The 22,949-nt window shown below is 53.3% G+C and overlaps 1 protein-coding gene across 2 annotated transcripts in view; it reads left to right on the top strand.

Annotated features, from left to right (window-relative positions):
- Positions 1-22,949, top strand: part of TMEM63C (transmembrane protein 63C) — a 65,096-nt gene that overhangs the window by 26,464 nt on the left and 15,683 nt on the right. For both annotated transcript variants that reach the window (XM_054567225.1, XM_054567226.1), the window contains exons 3-14: positions 912-974; positions 3,188-3,350; positions 3,867-3,946; positions 4,391-4,472; positions 8,995-9,032; positions 15,039-15,181; positions 16,566-16,614; positions 18,354-18,462; positions 19,675-19,748; positions 20,349-20,429; positions 20,546-20,669; positions 21,454-21,587. In XM_054567225.1, coding sequence (XP_054423200.1) covers positions 3,231-3,350; positions 3,867-3,946; positions 4,391-4,472; positions 8,995-9,032; positions 15,039-15,181; positions 16,566-16,614; positions 18,354-18,462; positions 19,675-19,748; positions 20,349-20,429; positions 20,546-20,669; positions 21,454-21,587 — 1,034 coding nt within the window. In that variant the 5' untranslated portion in view covers positions 912-974; positions 3,188-3,230. The remainder of the gene's footprint in view (positions 1-911; positions 975-3,187; positions 3,351-3,866; positions 3,947-4,390; positions 4,473-8,994; positions 9,033-15,038; positions 15,182-16,565; positions 16,615-18,353; positions 18,463-19,674; positions 19,749-20,348; positions 20,430-20,545; positions 20,670-21,453; positions 21,588-22,949) is intronic.

Raw genomic sequence — 22,949 nt, 5'->3', positions numbered from 1 at the left:
GTGTGGTGGCCTGTGCCTGTGTGCTTGCATGTCGCCCCGGTGTATCTGGGAGCCTCGTGTGGGCAGGAACCAGTCTTCCAGGCCTCCAGAGTCTGGCAGGATGCCTGGCTTGGGGTAGGTACTCAACCCTTCTTTGTGAAAGGAATGAAGGAAGGGAGGGAGAGAGGGAGCTTTCGGAATGAGGGAGAATGAGGGAGTGGGAGTTGAGTGGAAAAGAGCAACATCCAGAACTCAAATCTCCGTCTTGGAGCCAGATGGATGCTGAGAGCTGCTCACAGCCCAGGACCCCTCCCCTTCCCTCCTCATGCATAGTATTAACCAAATGATAACAACAGTCCCATGATCCTCATGGTCCTGTAGCAGTTCACCAAGCACACTCACATCCTGAGCCTGGCTCCGGTCCCCAGACAGACCTGAGGGGCTCATAAGCTGTTTGCTTTGTGTTAAAGGAGAGGACTTAACAAATGATACTGGGTCAATTGGATAGCCGCATGCCAGCAGATGCACTTGGACTGTTCTCTCACAGCAGCCGTAAAACTTAACTTAAAATGGGTCGTAGCCTTCAACGCAGCTAAAATTATAAGGTTTCAAGGAGAAAAATCTTTAAGACCTTCAGTCAAGCAAAGACGTCTTGGATATGATACCGAAAGTATGGTTCATAAAAGAAAATTTGATAAATTGGGCTTTGTCAAAATTCAAAACTTTGTTGCTTCAAAGACACCACACTGAAAATGAAAAGACAAGCAACAGATGGGGGAGGGGGAGGCGCTGTTTGTGAGATGGACATGTGATGAAGGACTAGCTCCCAGAGCACAAGGTGAAGAAAGGGGCCCTGAGGGATGTTGCCGCCAGAGAAGTCGGCCTGGGTGACTAAGTTTTATGGTCTCCCCACTGTATTTGTTCTTTTGTAGCAGCCAGGTAGCTGAGCGGAGCCTGCAGGCCTGAGCGGGACCTTCCCTGGAGAACTGACTCAGGTAGGAAGTCTCACCAAGGCCTTCAGACCAGCCAGGTGCACCTCCCTCCCCAATTCCCCACCGGCTTTCTCCACACGGGCTCCCCCAAGTGACCACCAGCAGAACTGTAGCTTCCTGCCACAGGTGACCGACTTCCTCGGAGGGTTGGATGCCTGCCCCATTCACCAAGAGACGCTAGAATTGCCATCCCTGCACCTCTGGTCCTCTGGCAGAAGGCTGTTAAAACATACTGTGTCCCCTGTGAACACTGTATATTTGCATTTTACTTACGGTGTTTCAACTGTGGCTAATTCTCGGTTGTCATCTTACCGGACCGTATTGACACAGCTGGTCCCTCCTTTTTCCTGGAAACATTTTCTTTATTTGGCTTCCAGAACCCCTCCCTCTCCTGCCTTTCCTCCTTCCTCACTGGCTGCTCTGCCCAGTCTCTTTCTGTCTCCTCCTGCTCCACAGGGGAGCTGCCCCAGGCTCAGATCTCGCACCTCTCTCTACTCGCTCTCCTCCAGGGACCCACTCTAGGCCAGAAGAGTCACCTTACGCTGGTGCCTCCCGTGTGTATGTCTCCAGTCTCTCCTCTGAACTGCAGACTCGTCGATCCAGCGGCTCCGCCGCCCCACTTAGCCTGTCCAGATCCAGCTCGGGTTCCCCCACTAGCGCTCACGTCCCAGCCTGAACTTCCTATCTTTCCTGTCCAGTAACAGCACTTGCATTTTTCCAGTTGCTCAGGTCGAAAATGGAGTCATCTGGACTCCTCTCTCACCCTCCTTCTCCAATCAATCAATGCGCCTTGTTGGCTTCACCTTCAAAATCGTTCCAATACCTGACCCCGTCTCGCCACCTGCACTGCTTCCTCCCTGGTCCAAGCCACCGTTATCTTCTGCCTGGGTTTCCATTCTATAGTCTCCTCCTAACTGACCTTTTTGCTGCTGCTTCTCTGCTTGACCCCACCCCGTTTATTCGCATACAAGGATCACAGTGAACCTTGAGTACATCACTCATTTCATGTCTCCTTGGCTCCATCTCTCCTGGCTCCTTCACCCTCCCCCGTCCAGCCACCCTGGTCGATTTGCTCTTCCTCAGCACCCGGCCACACGGCAGCCCCGGGCCCCTGCTCTGCCCAAAGTGCCCTTTCCCCCGGAGCTGTGGCTTTGCTCCCTCTCTTCAGGTCTTTGCTCCAATGTCGTCCCTTCAGTGCCGCCTTCCCCAGTCCCACTCTTTACCAGTCTCATCTCCTCCGCATCCCGCATGGCTTTTCCCCCCCTGGATCCCACAAGGGAGGGATTGTATTTGCCTTGTTCACTGATGCATCCCCAGCATTAGTTTGGCCTAGGCGTTGTTCATTAAATATTTGTCACATGAATGGATGAGCCTACTTTTCCTGAATGGAAATGAAGAGTTTTTCAGGTAAGATGAGGTCTGGAGCCAAAACAAATGATCTTTTAAAACCAGGACAACTTTGCAGATAAACACAAGCAGATACAAGTCACTTCTGTTTTTCACCCGTGCCTTCCACTCTCGTGCAAACCTGAATAACGCTGACCCAGTAACCACGAACCCTGCAACTGGGTCTCCCCAAAATGCTCAGGCTCACTGGGTTGGCTCAGGTCCATAGGCAGGTGCTGATCTCCTGGCTCAAGTTCAATATTAGTGACATTTACTGAGTCATTGCTATGAGTCAGGTACTCTCCATTCTTATCTAATATAGTCTTAGGAGCTACGGTCTCTTCTGGGACCTGGATCGGAGAAATGTAGGATGTTTGAGGTGAATGCCCGGGAGCCCTGTCTGCAGAAGGTCCCGTGGGTGCAGCGGCTTCCCCTTCCAAACCTCATATTCCCACTCCGAGACCCGACTCACCTTTGTGAAATTTGTTCATTTACGAAGAAGAACAGCTTTACAAAGGTCAAATCACGAAGACCTTTTAGATGTGGGTTTTATGATTCTTTTCGTAAAGGGATCAAGTGCTACACACTGCCAACACTCCCTGGTGATCCGGGCTATCCTGCCATCGCGGCCCAGCGTTTGAGGAAGTGCTTCCCCTTCCACACGGGGCTGCGCACCATCCGAGGGCAGCCCTCCTGCCTCAACCAGCCAGCACGGGCCCGAGGCCTCGCGTGCACACAGCGCGCCTCCCCCGGCTGCCCGGCACGCCCCTGCATTTTGCAAAGCGAGAGAGACTCCTCATGTCTGACCCAGACACCCCTATGTTCACCAGGGGGCCTCCCAGGATCACTGCCTCACCAGGCCACCTGAACGTGATGGAAAAGACACGGAACATGTCAGCGACCGACTGCTTCCAGTCTCGGAGCACCGTCCTGCGGGGGCAGCCCTTTGGGGGCATCCCCACTGTGCTGTGCCTCAACATCGTCCTGTGGGTGGTGAGTCCTGGGCTCTGCAGGACACAGACTGTGAGGTCTCCGCTGGGGAGAACAGTCGAACTTTTACAAGTGACGCAACAGGGGCCCCGGCTGTTCCCATGGGCACCAGCCACAGTGATGGGGACTCCCTGAATGATCGTCCCACCCAGGGTGGCTCTGGGAAGGTGGATGTTGGGGAAGAGAGGGCTGGAAAAGCAGGCAGTTTTCCATGCACCACTGTCTAAAGGCCCACTGGCCAGAGCCCTTGTTGATTTCTTCAAGGAGCGTCTCTCCCAATAGCTCTAAACACACCACCAGCACCTTCATTCAACAAACATCTGAACATCTGCTCTGGGCCAAGAAGCTGCTGGGTGGGCCCCGGGAATTCAGAATTGAAAAAGCATGGCCCCACCTTGGCAGAGCTGGCCACTTAGTGGGGGAGCTCCTGGGGACCTCAAGGACAGGGAAATGTGGGGGCCAGCCGAGGGGAAGGCCCCTCGAGCTCCCTTGCCCCGTATCTCCTTTCCTGGCCTGTAGCTCATCATCTTGGTTTACTCCTTCCTGCGGAAAGCTGCGTGGGACTACGGACGCCTGGCTCTGCTGATACACAATGACAGGTGAGGAGAGGCCGGGGGCAGGCTGAGAGCTGCTTTGCTCCCTTTGGGAAGGTGCTGTGACCAGGACATGGCTCTGACCAGGGCCCAAGCTGCAGCAGGCATCCCGTCCGCAGGTGACATCTCATCACCCATCCCTTCCCCTGCTTTGGTCCTCCCTACATGAAGGTGACGTGGAGGGCGGCCATCTCTGGGCACAAGGCAAATTTTTTCTGAGACCTCAGGTTTTCTGGATCCTGTGACTCCCAAGATGTGTTGGGCACCTGGCAACAGGGGTGATTACTGTTTGTCCCCAAAGCTGTGTGCTCAGCAAACGAGCTGAGGCAGGTCTGCCGCTGGGCAGGAGGCAACGGCAGACCTCGGCCGGGGAGCGGGAGAGGAGCCAGGCCAACACCTGAGGCTTCTCCTCTCCTCTCCCGCCTCCCCACCGCCTTTCCTGCCCCACAGCCTGACTTCGCTGATTTATGGGGAGCAGAGTGAGAAGACGTCTCCCTCGGATATTTCCCTGGAGATGGAACACAAGGACAAGGTGAGTGCTGGGTGGGCCCGGGCCTGGGGGGCGGGGCTGGGGCCCTGGCTCTGGGCAGCAGCCCTGCGGTGTACAGGAAGGAACACGCTCAGAGCTAGGGCTTTGCGGTCAGCCAGACCCGAGCACGTGAAGCCATGTGACCATGGACACGCTCCTCAGCCTTGCCAAGCCTCAGTTTCCCCATCAGAAATAATGGACATAGTAACCGTACCTACTTCCTAGGATGCCAAGGAAGTGTTCACTAGTTCTAATATTTTGAAGGGACTTGAAAAACTAACTTGTCTACTCTTCCCAAATCGCAAACCCTTCTCACAGCCCAAATCTGAGCCAAGGACTCACCTTCCTCTTCACACAGAAGATTTGAGAGATCAGGTAGAGACTCCCTCAACTTCCTGCCACCCAATCTGCCCAGCAAAGCCCGGTCTCCTCCTTCCTGTCAAATGCCAGTCCTCCACGGGGGCTTGTTTACGCATTCCGCCTGTGGCTGTGGAGCGCCTGTGATGTGCCAGCCACTGGTCTCGGGGCTGGGCCCTGGGCAACGCATAAAATAGACCCAGCCCTGCATTGTGGGAGACACACTCCGACAGACGCATGTGGGACCGTGGGAAGGGTGTGCAGGAAAACGGGGGCAAGGAAGGCACTCAAGAGTGACAGAACAGGGCCGAAGCATTACAGACAGTGGTCGGGGGTGGTTTGGGGCATAAGATGACATTTGAGCTGGGACGGAATGCAGAAGAGAGGGAGCCGAGCAAAGTTCCCTTGCCCACCACACCCCCCAGGACAGCCTGTCTCCCTCTGCTCTGTCACAGCCGCCTGCGCTTGCTTGTCTTTATTTTCTCACCTCCCATTCACTCCTCAGCTCCCCTGAATGTGGCTTCCACCCCCATCATTCTATATATATGGTTAATATCTGCAGAGAGCCCCCCAAGTCTCATCTCATCTGATCTCTCAGAAGCAGCTGACCCTGTAGACCATCTTTCCTTCTTGAACAGGCACTCGGTTGCTTCTGTTGACAGCACACCTCTGGGTTTTCCTTCTGCTTCTCTGTCTGTCCCTCTCCATTGGCAGGCCCCCCCTGCATACCAGGAGCTCCCTGCAGCCAAGCCCAGGCCCTCTGCTCGATCTCCGCTCCCTGTCTCTGGCCAATGTCATCCACACTCATGACTTCAATTGCCACCTCTACACTGATCCATCCTAAGTTTCTATCTCCAGCTAAACCTTCCTCTGGGCTCCTGCCCCATGTATCCAATGGAGATATTCAAAATATCTCCACATGGGTATTGTAGAGGCATTTCATGTTTAATTTGCCCAAAACATGCCATGATCTCCCTCCCTAGATCCCTGGTCTCAGGCTCTTGCCACCATCCATCAGTCGCACCGCCCTTGCTCTTGCCCAGGCCCTTGGGCATGGCCAGTTCATGACCAAGTTGCGTTGCTTTTACCGTCCTGGTTTTGTTTCTCTCCACTTCTCCCACCATCCCCCATTCAGGCCTCTGTCAGTCTCTTGCTTGGATGACTTCAGTGGGCTCTGACCGACCTCTGGGTCCACACTTGTCCCCTGCTCCATCCAGAGTGACCTGCCTGAACGGGGACACCCATTCCCCTGCCTCAACCTTCAGTGGCTTCCTAATACTCTTGGAATAAATTGCAGATGCTTTGGTCTCATGGTTTGGCCTCGTGCTCACCGGTCAGTCTATCATTCTCCTTCCAACCCCTCCACCCCTGTCCCATCGACCATCTTTTACATCTTCAAAAGTGCCACCTCCATCCCCTGCCCTTCCCTCTCCACCTTCCCCACTGGCCTCTGAGCCAACACACCACCCTCTGTTCAGACTGGCACGAGCACCACTTCCCCACCTGGTCTGGGACTTTTGTTCTACACCCGTGGAAAAAGTGTTCCTTTTCATCAACGCCCTTCGTGCAGGCTGCAATGATACACCTACCGCCTCAGGCCAGTGTGCCTGCTTCCCAGTGAGAGCCAGCGCTGACCTGGTCTTGCTCACTGCTGTCCCAGCGCCCAGTCCAGATGGCTCCAACAAAGATCTATTGGATCCAGTGAGTGAATAGAACAATTTCCTTCCATTGCTATCCCTCCAAGACGCCAAGTCCTTTAACTTGCCAGGATCTCCTGATCGGACAAGTCCTTCCTCCATAGAACAAGGACAGACACACTTACCTTGCAAGGTGGCTCTTGCGTTTCTTTGTAGAAACATCAATTTTGTTGGTTTTTAAATTTAAAATGACAAAAAAAAATCATTTTATTTAAAATGTACCTAAGAAGAGAAATCGTTATGGCAGCTAAGGGCAGCGAAACTGAAGAGAGCAGAAAGTCGACAAGGGCAGAGAGAGCTCCAGCCAGGACGGTGGATCTGAGCTGAGTGGTGTGGGAAGCAAACAGGGCTCCCAGCGTGCCCCCCCCCCCGCCAATCAGGGCAGCCGTCATTGCACCCTGTGTCAGAGTGGGGAGGATGGGGCCACCCAGATAGGTGCAGGGAACTGACCACTATCATTTGGTCTTAACACCTGAGCTGGGCCCTGGGAACCTGTGGCCATTTCCTGGATGGGTGGGGAGAGAAGGGGAGGTGGCATCTGCTTCTCAGGCCCACGGTTCAGCTGCTAAGTTTTCTGAATGGGTTATGCCTTTCAGAGCTACGATATATATGCAGGAGTGTGTGTATGTGCGTGCGCGCACGTGTGTGTGTGTGTGTGTGTGTGTGTGTGTGAGAGAGAGAGAGAGAGAGGGAGGGAGATAGGCCCACACGTGTTCACTCACGTATCTGTGTCTATGTGATTTTTCACGGGTACACAGTGAAAATCTTCTACTTACCACACTGCTACTTACCAGCTCTGCCCTTTCACGACAGTGCTGACCTGTGTGAATTCCAGGGCGGGCATGCACCCTGTGTGGTAAACACCCGTGCACCTGTCTGCAAAGGGGTGGAAGTGATGCTGGGGAAGGTGCGTCCTCCGCTGCACATAACCACGAGGGGCCGCCCGCAAACCTGCTTGTTCTCTCAGGAAATCACACCCCTGTTGCCGCAGAGGTGGGCTGTGGGGGGAGACCCTACTTGGGTCCCCCGCGGGGCGGGGCGGCGACGGGACTCTCAGCCCAGCGCCGGTCTAGCTCTTCAGCGCCTCCCTGGGGACCCTTTCAGCCATGCTGCTGTCGTCATGCTGCTGTTTACCATCGTTGCTCTGACTCATTCCCGAACATCTGACCTTATTTTAGTGCCCCAGGATGTAGCTGGGGACATGGTCGCCCCTGCGGTGGACACTCCCCAACTGGTGGTTCCCACTGTCAATCAACCCAACACAGGGAGGGGGACCTAGAAGGTGGGCCTTATGTGGAAGGCAGCAAGGAACTGCCTTCTTTTCTTGTTTGCGTGTCCCTCTTGCTTCCTTTTGGGACATACCCCTTCCCCAGTCCCTGTGGTTCCAGGGGACCATCAACCAATGGTTCTGCTTGGTTCACTGACCTGCCCTTGACCCAAATGGGGCCACTCAAGAGCTGCAGCCTTTTCTAAGGTTGTGTTACAAACCCTCTGGGGTCCCAGAAGAAAGCGTGCACCAGGGTAACAACCAGCTGCCAGATCAGGCTGCTTTTACAGCCCTGGCTCCTGGCCCGCCCTCACGCATGCTCTTCCCAGGCCGACTCCCTCCCTACTCCCTCCCCGCCCTGGCCCCAGGCTGAGACCACCTCTCCCCACCACCCAGAAACCCCAGACAGCAAGACCCCAAGAGACAGGCATCACCAACAGGGCCCTCAGGTGCAAGAGAAGAAACCCAGATCAAAAATGTGTTAACAACAAAGGGTAATGTGTGGCTCGAGTGTGGGGAAGTCCGAGAGGAGCAGCTGTGTCAGGTACAGCTCGATCCAGGAAGCCTAGTGTCGCCACCAGGATCCCCTCTCTGGTCCTCTCTCTTCCGAACTGACTTCTTCTCTCAGATGTGACCCTGCATGGGGCATCAACGGCATCAAGCCACTTCAGGCTTCATGGTATTTACCAAGGTGCAGGAACTCAGAGGCAGAGGGGCCCTCTCTCCCAACACCCGAATCAGTCCCCGTAAGAGAATTCTGATCGGCGCTACTTGGGTCACAGTCCCCTTGGTCACTTGACCATTGGTGGCAGCTGCCTACTTGATGGACAACCCACCAGACCATGTGCATGGGAAGGGGCACATCCCCAAAGGAAGCAATGAGAGGCAGGTGGAAAGCAACTGCTGTCCACCCCAGAGAGAGTCCCTTCTCTCCCTCTAGCCCAAGCACTCATTTCCTATAGCAGGGTACCAGGTGGCAGGGATGGTCACTCACTAACAGGACATCTCTCTCTGCAGTCACCACTGATGCCAGAGCAAATCAGCTTCCTCCCAGGACGGGGGCTCTTTCTTGCTGCCTCTTGCCTGAGAAGGAGACCCTGCTTGGACACTGCCTTGGGTGACGCATCCGCTGCCTGTGTTCCCACCACTGGACGGGCGGGCCCAGGCCTGGATTTTCTCACGCGTTCTCTCCTTTCTCCCCCAGGGCTTCTATTCCTGGTTCTTCAACACCATCACCATGAAGTAAGTGCCAGAGCTTTCTGAGCTTGTGACAGCAGAGTCGCCTTATCTGGGGGAGGGGGTGGGGCGGAGTCTCCAGCCCTGCACAACCAGGTCAGGGCCTGAGCCCCCACTCCTCACGGACTGCCTCAGGCCGGCTCAGAAAAGGGTACTCTCTGGGGCTGCAGCTGGGGACATGGGAACGGGACAGGGCCCGCAGCCCATTTTGTCTCTGCCCCAGCCCTCAAATAGGACCATTTTCATGTGCTTGTAAAAATGCTTTTATGAACTCCACATCAGGAAAAAGAAATCCTTCCTGCATGCTATTTGCTTTATTTCTGTGACCACCACTACTCATTATATTTGTCAAAATGGAAAAAAAATGAAAACGCTGGGCAGAAAGGTAGGCTTCCTCTCTCGGTGAATCAGCGCCTGGTGACGGAGAGACAGCCCCTCGCCCGCCTCATCTCCTGCATCTCTTTAGTGCCAGGCCCCACTTGGCAAGGAGACAGACCCCAAGTCACCTGTGTTGTCCTGATTCCCCCACACCAGCCAAACATGTCAGCCAAGCAGATACTGACCAGAGCTCTGTGGCCCACTACGTATGTGTATACGTGTGTACACACAGGCATGCACACAGCCCTGCCTCCGCCTCAGAGCCCTGTACAGTCCTGGATCTCCCTCACCATCCCCCATTCACTGTGCCCTGCGCGTCCTTCACACCCTCCCTTCAGATCCCTTGTCTTGCCTGGGGACGCCAGCCTTTGGGCGCAACCTCACTGCCTCTCAGAGGCCACCTGCTCTAGGGGGCCTGGGAGGGCCTGCTCAGCTGCGTCTTTGCAAAGGTTCATAGGACTGCTATTTCACGTGCTTCCACGCCCTCCGTTCAAGGACTTTGCTGGGAGTATTCACACATTGTCCCAAGCCCCCACCTGCATGAGCCACACCAGGGCACCTCTCTTTCCCCAGAGCTGCTGAAGGGCCAGGGGCCCTGTGGGAGCACAGGGCAGCCTGGCTGGGCCTTGGGAATCCAAGCCAGGCTCAGGACCGGCGGGCCTCTGGTGTCTGAGCTACAACTCCACTGACGGGGACCTCCCCGTGGCCTTCCTTCCGGACTCAGCCAGAGTCCCCAGAAAGCAATGTGGCTAATTCGTGTATGGTTCAGGAAGCCTAGCCACATGGTGGGGGGATCGGAGGGGAGACTTTTATTTCTTGGCAACTTCTCTAGTTTGGCTTTGTTAATTTTTGAAACATGCACAAGCTCGCAGGCATACATGTCATTAAGAGAAGCATGAAAGTCCACCTCCAGTCTCTCACGCTCCTCCTCACAAACCCTCTGGCAATCCTGTCAACAGTTTCAAGGGGACTTGATTTTCTTTTAGACAAGCATTAACTGTTTTTGTATTAAAAAAATAACCAATAATGCAACGTGAACGTTTGCAGCTGTTTACCCTGGGAAGCTGTATGCGTTAGCTCGAGGTTCCTGAGTTTAGCAAACTCATGAACGATGGGCAGGACGCAACGGCAGTTTAGCCAGCCCTTTGCATGGGAAGGAGGGAGGGGAAACGATGAACAGGCCTGCCCTTGCTGCCCACGTCCTCAGGCCTGAGGCCGACTGTCCGGATTTTCGCTGCTGTCTGCCGACACGTCAATGGACATGCACAGGGCAGGGAGACAGTGTCTGTGCTGGGAAGCAGGCGCGTACATGTAAAACATAACAATCTGTGCCGTAGGTGTCGCTGTGATGTGCATGTGAGTATGACATAGAAGAGGCAGGTGACTGCATGGGTACCAGTCTGCGTGTACCGCCGTTCGTGTGTGCACACCTGGGCCTGGAGGTCAGCAGGAGGCCACTGTGTATGGGGGGGGGTGTGTCTGTGTGAGCATCCTCTTCCCCCATCCCCACCCCACCCTGCCCAAAGGCCCCTCCATCAGGAACACGTTATCCAAGAAGGGAGGAAGGCTGGGCAGTGCGCCATGCAGCCTGCTCACTTTGCGAGCAATGCCTGGAAGACAGCTTAATACATTTACTGAGCAGGGATAAGGAGGCCAGGGTCCTAGTGCATAAAGGCCATGCAGTCTAGTTGGAGAAGCAAAGGGTTAACAAGACTCACTACATATAATTTCATAATGGGGAGGTTATAATTGCTGTGCAAAGAGCATTTAAGAGAGCAAGAAATTAATTCCAACCAGGAGGGTCAGGAGAAGCATGGTTTGAGCTAGGCCTTGAAGGGTGGGGAGAATTTTGTCTGCTGTGATGTGGAGGGCCCATCAGAAGTAAAGGGCTGGATGAACAAAGGTTTGGAGCAGAGAGGGCCAGGGAGTGTTCAGAATGGCAGTTCTGATGTGGCTAGAGGCAAGGTTACATGGCAAGAGAAGGGCTCAAAGTTTGAGCTGGAAGGATCAGCTGGGATCTTGATTACCATACTGAGGCAGTAGAGAGCAATTACTATTTTTGTTTTTAATTCTCACCCGAGGACATTTTTCCATTGCTTTTTTCTTTTTTAAGAGGGAGAGAGGAGGGAGCGAGGAAGGGAGAGAGAAAAAACATAGATTGGTTGCCTTCCGTACGCACCCAGACCAGGGATGGAACCCGCAACCTAGGCTGCCCTGACTGTGCCCTGACAGGAAATCGAACCCACAACTTTTTGTTTATGGAACAGTGCTCCAACTAACTAAGCCACACCGGCCAGGGCAGCAATTACTATTTCTGAGCAGGAAACTCAGGATGGTGTCTGTTTACAGGCAGGATTATGGGGGGCAGAGGCCGGTGAATGGCAGCTGGTAAACTTTGAAGGCAAGGTGAGCAGCTGAGGAGAGTTCCCCAGTGTCCAGGTGAAAGAGGTGGTGAGCGGGGAAACAATGGGGAGGAGGCCTAGGGGAGAGAGGTCACAGGGCTGCTGTCAGTGGGCCATGGTTTCCACCTGGCTTCCACCTGGTTAAGAAAGAGGGAGGAGAGATCAAAGTCTGGTTTCTGGGGAAAGTAGTAATGCCACTAGTTGGAAGATAATGGGATACACTGAGTTGGGAAAATAATGAGACATGGCCAGGGCAAGCATGTGAGTTGGCCAGCAAGCCATTGAAAAAAACAGGACAAGAACCTAGGAGAACGGTTGAAGCTAGCAATTTAGACAGGCGCACAGAGGCTGTAGTTGAAGTCATGGGAGCAAATGGATCACTCAAGGGGACAAGACAAAAAGAGGCCCAAGAGAGTGTAGCTGGGGCAGGGGGAAGAGGTGGCAACCTCCAGGGTATGTGTGCTCACCAGAGCCACGCAAGCGCCTGGTGGCTCCCGCAAGCACGTGGCCAGCAACCTCTATTGCAGAGTGGAAGAGGAGCTAAGGACAGGTCGTTGGCTGTGACCATTTGGGTCTCCGTGGGGAGGGCAGATCCAGGAAAAGGAGAGATCCAAGAAGTGGAGCAGAGAAGGTCACTTTTTTCAAGATGTGGGTGGGAAGAGGGAAGTGAAGACAGTGGGTAGAACTTGAGGGGCAACAGGTCAGGGAGTGGATGCTCGAGGCGGTTCTTGTTTGATTTTAGAGTAACAAATGGGCACTTGAACCTGGTTGCAGTTTAAGGGGAAGGAGTGTGGGTGGGTGTAGAGAGAGGTGGATGTTAACTTAAAGACAAGGGAGAAGGATACAGCAAGTTGCCAGAAAGAGGAAGGGACAGGGAGAGGATTAATTAAGGCAGAGATGAGGACACTTGTGAGTTGGAATGAGAGGGGTGGCTGGAATGCCATGGAGGTAGCACTTGGAAGAGTAGTGGAAAGAGGAAAGAACTGAGCCGAGGAATATAGACAGACCCAAAAATACAGGCTTCCCTTGAAACCGTAAAAGAAACTGCTGAGTATAACCTGGGCTTCTGGTGGAGGTGGAGCCTGGGGGCCACCGCAGGAAGCAGGGATTGCCAGCCGAGGAAGGAAAGTCTTGCGTTCTTGATCCATCCTGTCCAGCTCTGTCCCTCCACATGATGGGAGGCTGCCTTGGACCCACCTCATTGCAGACACACTGTTCCTGTCAAGTGACCAGGTCGTGACACCCAAGCCTGCAGCGGGACACCCCCCCACCCCGCTCTCCCTCCCTGACTTCTCACCAGTTCTCCTCCTTAGGACTGAATTCTCAAGTCCAGGGCAGGAAGTATTTTAACTGCTTGCAGTTTTAAAAAATCAAGAGCTCTCAATAATTCCCTAAATGGGGATTTTGAAAGCCTTGAAGATATACTCTCTGTGGTATTGTTTAAAAATAAATCTGAGTTCTGGACTGGGTGTTAGAAGTTGCATTCACCTACAAGCGTGCCCAGAGGGCAAGGGTGAGTAAACTCTGGCACAGCCACCAGCGGGGTGGGGAGACCAGCATGATGCTGAACATGAACCTGTGTCCATAAACGGAAGCCACTGTCACCATTACTACAGTGTGGCAGTGAAAACATTCAGACAAACAGGTAAAATGGTCAGAAAAGGCTTAAGAGTAAATGCTAAAAAAAGAAAAGAAAAAAAAAAAAAACCCAAGACGGCAAACGCTGTTTATACTACGGCCATTAAGTTAAACCTGCACAAGAAACAAGGAAATCAACCCAAAGGCTTCATAGTCATTGTCTTTGGTTGGGTGAGACTCTAGGTGAATGATTTTCTTCTGTTTTATATTTTCCAAAATGTCTATAGTAAGTATGTATTGCCTGTCAATTTCTTTTAAAGATTTTATTTATTTATTTTTAGAGAGCAGGGAAGGGAGAGAGAAAGAGTGGGAGAGAGACACCGATGTCATATGTGAGAGACACATCGATTGGTTGCCTTTTGCATACCCCCCGCTGGGGACCTGGTCTGCAACCCAGGCATGTGACCTGACCAGGAATGGAACTGGCAAACTTTTGGTTTACAGGCTGGCACTCAATCCACTGAGCCACACCAGCCAGGGCTGCTTGTCAATTTTTTATTGGAATGTAACATATGCACAGAAAAGTGCACAAAAATAAGTGTCCAGATCAGTTATCGTGGCGCAAAACCTATCCAACCATCATCCTGATCAAGAATTAGGACATTGCCAACATCACAGAAGTCCCCTCCTGCTCCCTCCCAGTTCCCTATCACCCCCCTCCAAAGGTAACCAGTATGTCAACTTCTAAATCTATGGCTCAATATTGCCTGTTTCTGAACTTTGTATTGTTTGTGCCTGGCATCTTTCATTCAACACTGTGTTTGTGAGGTTCAGCTATGGTCATTCATTTTTATCTCTGTATAGCATTTTATTTTATATCTATACAATAGATATATCACTAGATATATATCTCACAATTCCTATGTCCATTCCACCTTTAAAAAACAATGAAGTTTTTTCCAGTTTGGGACTATTATAAATAATGCATCTATGAAGTCCTTATATATGTTTTTTGATGCACATGTGAATGTATGTCTGTTGGATATAAACCTAGGAATGGAGTGGCTGGGCCATAGGGTGGGCATATATTCCATTTATGTAGGTAACACCCACTGTTATCCAAAGGGGCTGTGCCAAAGAGTGTACCCATGAGTGTGGGAGAGCTCCTAGGGCCTCCTCCCCTTCCCAACACTTGATGTTGTCCGACTTTCTTACTTTGGCCAGTCTGGCAGTCTGGAGTGATATCTCATTGTGATCTTAAATGTTTCTTTTTTGTTTTAAGAATTAAAAGAAAAAACTTTTTAAAAATAAGATGCACCCTGATATCATAGTGATTTGTCCATTGCCTGCACCATAGCCAGCACGCAAAATATTTGAAAACACAGTAGAAGACCGAATGAATGCTTGGTTTCAAGAGTGCTTCTGTGTTCTTAAGTGTGATATAGCCTCTGTCTTTGATAAGCCTGTGAAATTCAGTGAAGTACGTTCCAGGCACAGCAGAGGCTTTAAAAAGAATGGTGATATTTCTTTTAAAAATTCAAACTTGGGTTAAGCTGGTAATCTTCTCTCCCTTTCCTCTACCCCTCCCCTGCCCCTGACTTCAGCTGTGGCCACATTGGCTCCTGAGGAATGTCCTTGTCTGTGTCTCTTCCAGGAACGAAGATCTGATCAGCAAATGTGGAGACGATGCCCGCATCTACATCACGTTCCAGTACCATCTCATCGTCTTTGTGCTCATCCTCTGCATCCCCTCCTTGGGCATTGTTCTGCCCATCAACTACACGGGGAACGTGCTAGGTAGGCAGAGCCCTGGGCCTCGGTCACTAGACCTCAGAGTTGGGCTAGTAGGCGGGACAGAGCGTGGGCCCTGGGAGTCTAGACATCTACATTTTAATGCCACTTCCCATAATTACTTATGTAACTTAGGCAACCTGGGCTTCAGTTTTCTCACATGGAGAATGGAGATGATCCCTCCTTTGTCACAAGTTTAATCCAAGGCCTGGCGCCTAGCAGACACCTAGTAGTAATTCAGTCTAGAACTGAGTATTTACTTATGACCCCATGTTGCACAGACCTGGCCAGGTATTCCTGGAGGCCTTTTTATGACATGTACCTGTACCTAATTGTACCCATTCCGATGGACACAGATTGTAAATGCAGAATTTGTCTCATAAGGCATCTTCCCATGCTTGTTGTAATGGGCTAAGTCCTTTTGACAAAATAACATCGTGGGTAAGGGCTTGGGCTTCGAAAACAAACAAACAAAAATCTTGATTCCCACATCCACTTCCTAGAAACTCCCTTGCCCAGTCTAGCAAATTATGTAATCTTATATTTGGTAAATCAATCTCCCCAGGCCCTGGTTTCCTTGACTGTCATGTAGATGAAAAGATAGTATGTGGCACGGTGCCTGGTGCTGTAGGTGCTCAATGAGTAACAACCAGTGTTTCACTTAGAAATAGGAATATGGATAGAGCTGTATGAAGGCTGTACAACTAGGTGGTATAGAATTGCACCTTAAATGCCCAGGTGGCAACCAGCTTTACCTGATTGCTCCAGCTTCTACTTCTTTCTCCTTGGGCCAGAGGTAGACCTCAGTTAACTCAACACCACACGCAGTGTACATGCCACCAGACACCACTACCAGAGCAAACAACTTCTGATCTGGTCTTTCCAGATTCTCATCATAAGCTAGTGTGGCAGCAATGACAGTAGAACGCAGGATTTCTAAAAACATTTCACAAAACCTGGAGGCGTCTAAAGTGACAAGCTAGTACACTCTGCCAGAGGAGTTACTCTGTCCAAATGAGGGAGCATCCCATTTTCTGGAGTCTTGTGTTCTTGTAATTGTTGCCAGTGGTAATGGTGTTGCTAAGTCATCATTCCACGCAAGGCAGGACTTCAGGTTGTTTCAACAAGCATTTACCGGGTGTCAGTTATGTGTCGGTTAAGCACTAGGGGGGCCACACGAAGGCTGGGTTTAGCTTCCTGGTTGAGGAGCCCCAGTCAGCAGACCCAGGGAGAAGGAGAGGCCTCTGCTATATTTGTTGGATGTTGAGGACAAGCTTTGGGGAACTAGAAGGAAGAGCAACTCGTAGGTCCGGGCACTCGCTTGAGCACCTTGAATTCTGGCACCCCACAAGGAGCCAGGCTTGACGTCAGCAACTTTCTTCTCTTTCAGACTGGACTAGTCACTTCGGTCGGACCACCATCGTCAATGTCTCCACAGAGTAGGTACCTGATCCTCTTACCTCCCATTCTACTGGCTGGGGGTGTTGGTGGGCAACAGAAGGTCCAATGTGTGGGTCCATAATGTGGGTACCTCTTGGCTAATAAGAAAGGCCTGGTTTCCTTGGGAACCCAAGCACTAAGTGAGATGCCAGAAGTTGTATTCTCTTGGAGGGAACAAAACTCTTGGTGCCTCCGTGTTCCCTGTAATGAGTGTCTCTGTAATGAGTGGAACGACCTAACCCAGCCACTCCTGAAGGCTTGGAGAGAGGGCCCTATTCGCTCAGTATGTCCAGCTCCCAACAGGCGATGACCGCATAACACGTAGAGGCTTAAGGTATTGCTTCCCTGCCCTCAAAATAGTGCCAGGCAACTGAGTGAAGCACAGACCCGATTCCCACAGTGCAGAGATGGAGGAACCTGGGTTCATGCCCAGCCTCTGCCATGAGCTGGGCCTGGGCCTGGCACAGCGCCTCTGCCCCTCTGAGCTTCATTCCTAGTCTGTAGTGGTGGAAGGGCTGTTGGACATGATCTAAGCCCCCTCCAGCCCTCATGGTCCAGGAACCATGGATTTTTAACATCGACCAACCCAATAGGTGTTCAAATCACTTTGCCAGATGGAACCTTCCTGGTTCACGCTGAGAAAATGGGCCCACCAGGTGTCTTGGCCAGGCTCGGCCAACTTCCTGAGAAAGGGGAAACAGCAGTTCCAGCAGGTGTGGGTGGAGGTTCACACGCTCTTGCCTGCCCTCCCTGCCTCCGGCCCTGCTGCCTCTGCACCCCTGCAACCCATCAAACCCCCCAGTCAGCAGAATGCGGCCGTGGCCTCTTCTCACCTCCCTTTCCGCCAACTCCGCCTGGGGCGCCGCCGACCCCAGAGCAGGGCTTATCGGCTTCTCCCCAGGCCGGCCCTGGCGTGAGACACCCACACCTTCCCAACAATTTCATATAAGGCAGCAAAGCCCCTTCAACGTTCATGAATCTGTGCTGGCAGGGAGCTGGAATGTTCCTTAGAGACCCCCTCTGAGGAAATGGCATATGGAGCGTCCAGCTAGATGAGGAACGCTAGGTGAAAGGTCAGGCGCCGGCACAAGTGGCGAGGGGGTATTTTGAAGCAAGGCAGCCTTTCTATTCTCAAACCGCACCAAATAAGGTGGGCCCTATTTCTGAACAATCATCCTGGCCAGATGCCTTGGGACAGTGTCCCGTGAGCCCATAGCCCGAGCGCCACCACTCTTCCTGCCCCAAGGGAGGTGCCGCCAATCTGCTGGGTCCTCCTTCCTCCACTTCCTCCAGACCTGTGTACGACCCCAGACTTCCTCGTGCCAGAGGTCAGGTGGCTGTGTAGGTCTGAGTTGCCGCTGCTGGCAGCAGGACACAGCGGTGACATAGCAGTAAAGTCTAAGTGCTTCTGCTGCGGCTAGGAATGACCTCAGGCAAATCACCTACCACCCTGACCCTCATTTCCCTAGGAGTAAAAATAAAGATACTCACAGCGCCACCCTCACATGGCATGAGAGTCTAGTGAGAAAATGTATATAAACATCTAGTCCCACCCTGCGTCTGGCATATGGCAAGCACTCAGTAAAAGTTAACCTTTTTTAGCTACAGTGGGGCACCTTCATCACGCCACTGCCATCCCCTCCAGGTGCCTGAGTGTCTGGAAGCACCAGAGGCGGGTTGGGGGAGACTGCGTGGGTGGGAGAGGGGGTCTAACCCTCCTGTGTCTTGCTCCTGGCAGGAGTAAAGTCCTGTGGCTGCACAGCTTCTTGTCCTTCCTCTACTTCATCACCAACCTCTTGTTCATGACTCATCACTGCTCAGGGTTTGTGCCCAAGAAGAGCTCCAAGGTAAGGAAGAGAGCTCCCAGGACAGGCCCCTGGAGCTAGAGCCCCTCCCCAGTGGGACCTCCCCCTCCCAGCTTCAGAGGCTTCCCAGCTGGGTACATCCCACACACCCATGGGGAGCATTCCCCCCTTAGCCCTGTGAATCAGCACCTGGCGCCCCTGCACAGCCAACCCAGTTGGTAAACCACTGAATCACTTCTGAACTCGTTGGTAAATAGCTGCTCCTAGGTGCCTCCTACCCCTCCACCCCTGCGGCCCTGCCCCCTCTCCAAGGACCCCTGGACCTCCTCACCATCCAAAAACTCGAAAGTTAAGAACCCCCTGGACCAGCAGGGCCCTGCATCATAAAGGGCCAGAGCCCCCTGCCGAAGCACAGGCTAAATATTTTCACTAGTCTTACCTACTGCAGCCGTGCCCAAGCTTTTTGGCCTTCCAGATCTTCCTGACGTCAGAGACCCTATGTTCAGCCCCCGTGTCTCCCCACTGTCTTGGTTTGGGTTACCCCCCCCGACCCTGCCTCCGAAGCAGACCCTGAGACAGGGATTTGAGTAGCATCGGTTTATTTGGGAGGCGATCCCAGGAAAAACCCCTGGTGGGGGGGGCGGGCAGTGAGACTGGGAGAGAAGGCCTCGGATGAAAGGGGGGTGGCAAGGGGCAACTCGCCGCTGTGGGAGCTGGCGCCTAATCCGTGGGGAGCTCTGAGTACTGGAGGAGGGCGTGTGCCCCGGAGTTTCCCAGCCTGGTGGGGAGCAGCTGGGGGCATTGTCCCACCAGCTCCCTGTCCATCACTGGCTGAGGCTGCGTTTGGGCGCTTTAACTCCCCACCCCCTCCTTGCTCAGGCATCTTTGGGGTATGAGAGAGCACCTGGAGGGTGTGGGCGGGCACCGCACTGAAAGGGGCCTGCGAGCTGTCTGGCTCCGGTGGGGGAGGGAAGCCATGGAGGGGACCATCCCTGGTTCCTGCCCTCAGCCTTTCAGAGGTTCAGTGAGTGGAATCAGCTCCTTTGAGGCCACCCATCCTAATCGACTGGTTGACTTTACCTTGCCCCAGACCCCAAACCCTCATACCCCTGAATGGTTACCCCAAGTGCTTCTGCCTGCCCTGTGTGGCAAGAAGGAGGCCTGCTCCAGATGCTTCTGAGCCACCCAAAGCCCCGACATCCAGGCGTCCCGTGTATGCACAGGCTTACTTCTCCATTTACCCTCCCCACCTAGGTCTCAAGGACACTGATGATTACCTATGTCCCCAGAGACATCCAAGACCCAGAAATCATCATTAAGCACTTTCAGTAAGTGGGTTGGGTGGTCTGAGCATGGGTTGCCTCCTCCCGGTCACCCTGCCTGGATCCTTACGTGGGTAGCGAGTGAGCACAGGCGCGTAGGGTGAGAGACACCCCGGGTGGAGGCTAGCCCTGGACTGGGCTAAGGGTCAGGCTCTCAGAATGGGGGAGCCTGAAGTCAGGGCTTCTGAAGTCAGGGATTCCCTGCATGGCATGGGTGCTGCGGGGAAGCTAGTTTTCCTTTCCCGTTTTGCTCCCTGAGCCCAGGGAGGTCCTGGACCACAGCCATCTAGAATAGGTCCTCTTAACTCATCTTATGCGACCCAAGTTCCCAGCCTCAGGAGCTAGTTATCTCTCCATGAGCAGCAATTTCCAGCTCTGCCCCTTGGCCCTGTTCTGGGTCCTCTGGGGAGGATGTGGCCGCTCTCAGGTTACCAGGGATCAACCCGGAAGTTTGGTTTCAGGAGCAAGAGCTGGACTCCCCACCCGAGAACGGGGAACCACAGGCAGTGGAGCACCCAGCCCTGTGGGCTGTAGCTCTGGGTACAGGGTAGGGGGACACATCCCCAGCCCCACAGTGGGCTCAGCATCCATTGTTTGTGGCTACAGCGAGGCCTACCCAGGCTGTGTAGTGACCAGAGTCCACTTCTGCTACGATGTCAGGAACCTGATTGACTTGGATGATCAGAGGTGAGTCTCCAGTGGGGCCTATCTGGATCTGGGGTGGGGGCAGAAGTGGAGGATGTGACCCTGCTGGCCCCTGACCACAAGACCCCCCCTCACCCCCATTGCCTGCCCGCTGACAGGCGCCATGCGATGCGGGGCCGGCTCTACTACACAGCCAAGGCCAAGAAGAATGGGAAGGTGATGATCAAGACCCACCCCTGTTCCCGCCTTTGCTTTTGCAAGTGCTGGATCTGCTTCAAAGAGGTCAGTGGCGCCGGTGTCTGGGGACACAGCAAAGGAAGGGCTGGGGGGCTGGGTCTCCAGGCTCTGGCTGGGTCCCAGGCAGTGCCCCTTGCCTGCACCCTCAGGCCCCAGGCTGCATTCAGTCTGCTCTGGGGCCGCAGCACCTTCCTCCCTTTCTTCCCACCCAGCCTGCCACCGTGTTGAGAATGCAGAGGAGCTGAAGCCTTTCTGGGCCACCTCCAGAGCCATCAGGGAGGCTTGCTCTGGCCCCCTTCCCATCTTGGTTGGGAGGACCAGAGAGAATACAGTGGGCTGCTACAGCCTGCCAGGCCTCAGGCTTTCAGAGAGATAGGATAGGAACATTTGAAGATGGGAGGCTCCATCTTATCACCCGCCCCCTGTGGCTAAAAGGCAGCCTCAAGACTCGAACACCTGCCTCAGGACAGCCCTGAACTCTAGTCCAGAGAAAGCGTCATCCCCCTTTCCTGAAAATGCTGCAAACACATCCTTTCACTCCTCTGGGGTTCACCCTAAGTCAAAAGCACCCTGTAACCTCCAGCTATGCCTCACTTTTCCAAGATCTGAGAGCAGAGGGCTAATTTTGGAGTCATAGCCTCTCTTGTTCTACAGTTGGGTTCTTACAGCCCACCTGGGGTCCTGAGCCAGACTTCAGAGGGAGCTGGAGGTGGAACTGAGGCCTCGGGCCCACTGTCCCCGGGCTTCCGAGTGGAGGGAGGCCCTGTGTCTGGGTGCTGGCGTCCTGGAACTCTGCCTCACCAGCTCTGAAGGCCACATCTCACCCCAGGTGGACGCAGAGCAGTATTATAGTGAGCTGGAGGAACAGCTGACTGATGAGTTCAACGCTGAGTTCAACCGCGTTCGGCTGAAGCGTCTGGATCTGATCTTTGTCACCTTCCAGGACACCAGGATGACGAACCAGTGAGTGGAGGGCTAGTGACTTGCTATGCCCAGCCCAGCCCAGCCCTGAGAGTGGGCCTCTGCTTCTCTGAAGCCACCCTCCTTCACCCCCATTTCAGCCAAGGGAAGGAGGAGCGAGGCTCTGTCCAGTTTGCCATACCCTGACCTCCCCTCTACCGTCCACGCTCCTCACAGGCAGCTGCCATCTTGATTTCCAGAGCATGGCCACATCCCTTCCTCCCCTCCCTGCTGCCTGTCCTCAGAGACATCAGACCCTGAGCTCCTCACTCCCATACATCCTTGCTTCATCACAGAGGTGTAGCCTTTGAACTCTTGGTCCCTCTTCTGGGACAAGAATGATACCCATTTTCTCTCTCATCACACATCACCCCTCTTCTCCCCCAGGGCAGAGAAGCTCAGCTCACCACTTCTCCTCTCCTGCTGCCAGCCTCCTCTCCCCTTGCCCAGCCTCTGGTACCCCACCTTGATAGGGAATGGATCGGGTCCACTCTGGAATGTTCTAGAAGGATCCTTAGGACTGGGTCAAATAGATGAGAGCCCCTGAATCAGTCTCTTGAGGATTGTGGGGGCCTGCCTCTCCCCAAGGAGCCTGATCATGTCCAACACCTTGTCCTCGCCCACCCAGCCCTGTACAGGAAGAGTAGAACAGCCTAGAATTGAGTCACAAATAATCATGTGCAATTTAGCACATCACTGACACTCTCAAGTTTCTTATGTGTTAAATTTGGTTACTTATATCTTCCTTGTCCACCTCCCAGAAGGTTAAGAAGGGATAGATGTTCTAATTAGTGTATATGTGTTATATAAAGCAATACACCTACATAAGACGACACTGCTTGTTTTCTGAGACATTGTCACTCAGTAGAGAGGATGTGAGGTTTAATCACAGCAGAAGTGTGAATGAAAAGGTCGGAGATGGGGCTCCGGTGCCAGCACGTGCCCCTCTTTGGTTGTCTTCAGGCACCTTAATTCACATAGTAATCTGCACAATTGAGATTATGCTCATCACCAACCAGCACAGTGTTGGGCACACAGGAAGAGCTCAGTGATCGCTGGACATTGATGTTTAGATGAGGCTGAAATTAGTACCTCTCCTGTCAAGCTCAGAGAAAGAACATGTCTTTGTGTGCTCACTGCTGTTAGGGGTCTAGGACGTTAACTGGGAACCACGTGGTCCTCTCCCATCCAGGGCAGTCCCTCTCTCTAATGCCCCTGTCCTCCTGCAACTAGACCACAAGAACTGTCCACTCTAAGGTCCCGGGAGACATATCCAAGACCCCAAGAGGCCCCAGGAAGTGTATGAGCCCCACCTATGGAACCCTGGCCCGGGGCCCCTCCGAGCCTGTCATCCTCACCCCCAGG

Source organism: Pteronotus mesoamericanus, unplaced genomic scaffold (assembly GCF_021234165.1).
Source record: "Pteronotus mesoamericanus isolate MK-2021 breed Mesoamerican mustached bat unplaced genomic scaffold, CSHL_Meso_final contig_182, whole genome shotgun sequence".
NCBI lineage: Eukaryota > Metazoa > Chordata > Mammalia > Chiroptera > Mormoopidae > Pteronotus > Pteronotus mesoamericanus.
The sequence above is the reverse complement of the archived record's forward strand: the minus strand, read 5'-3'. Positions and strand labels throughout refer to the sequence as shown.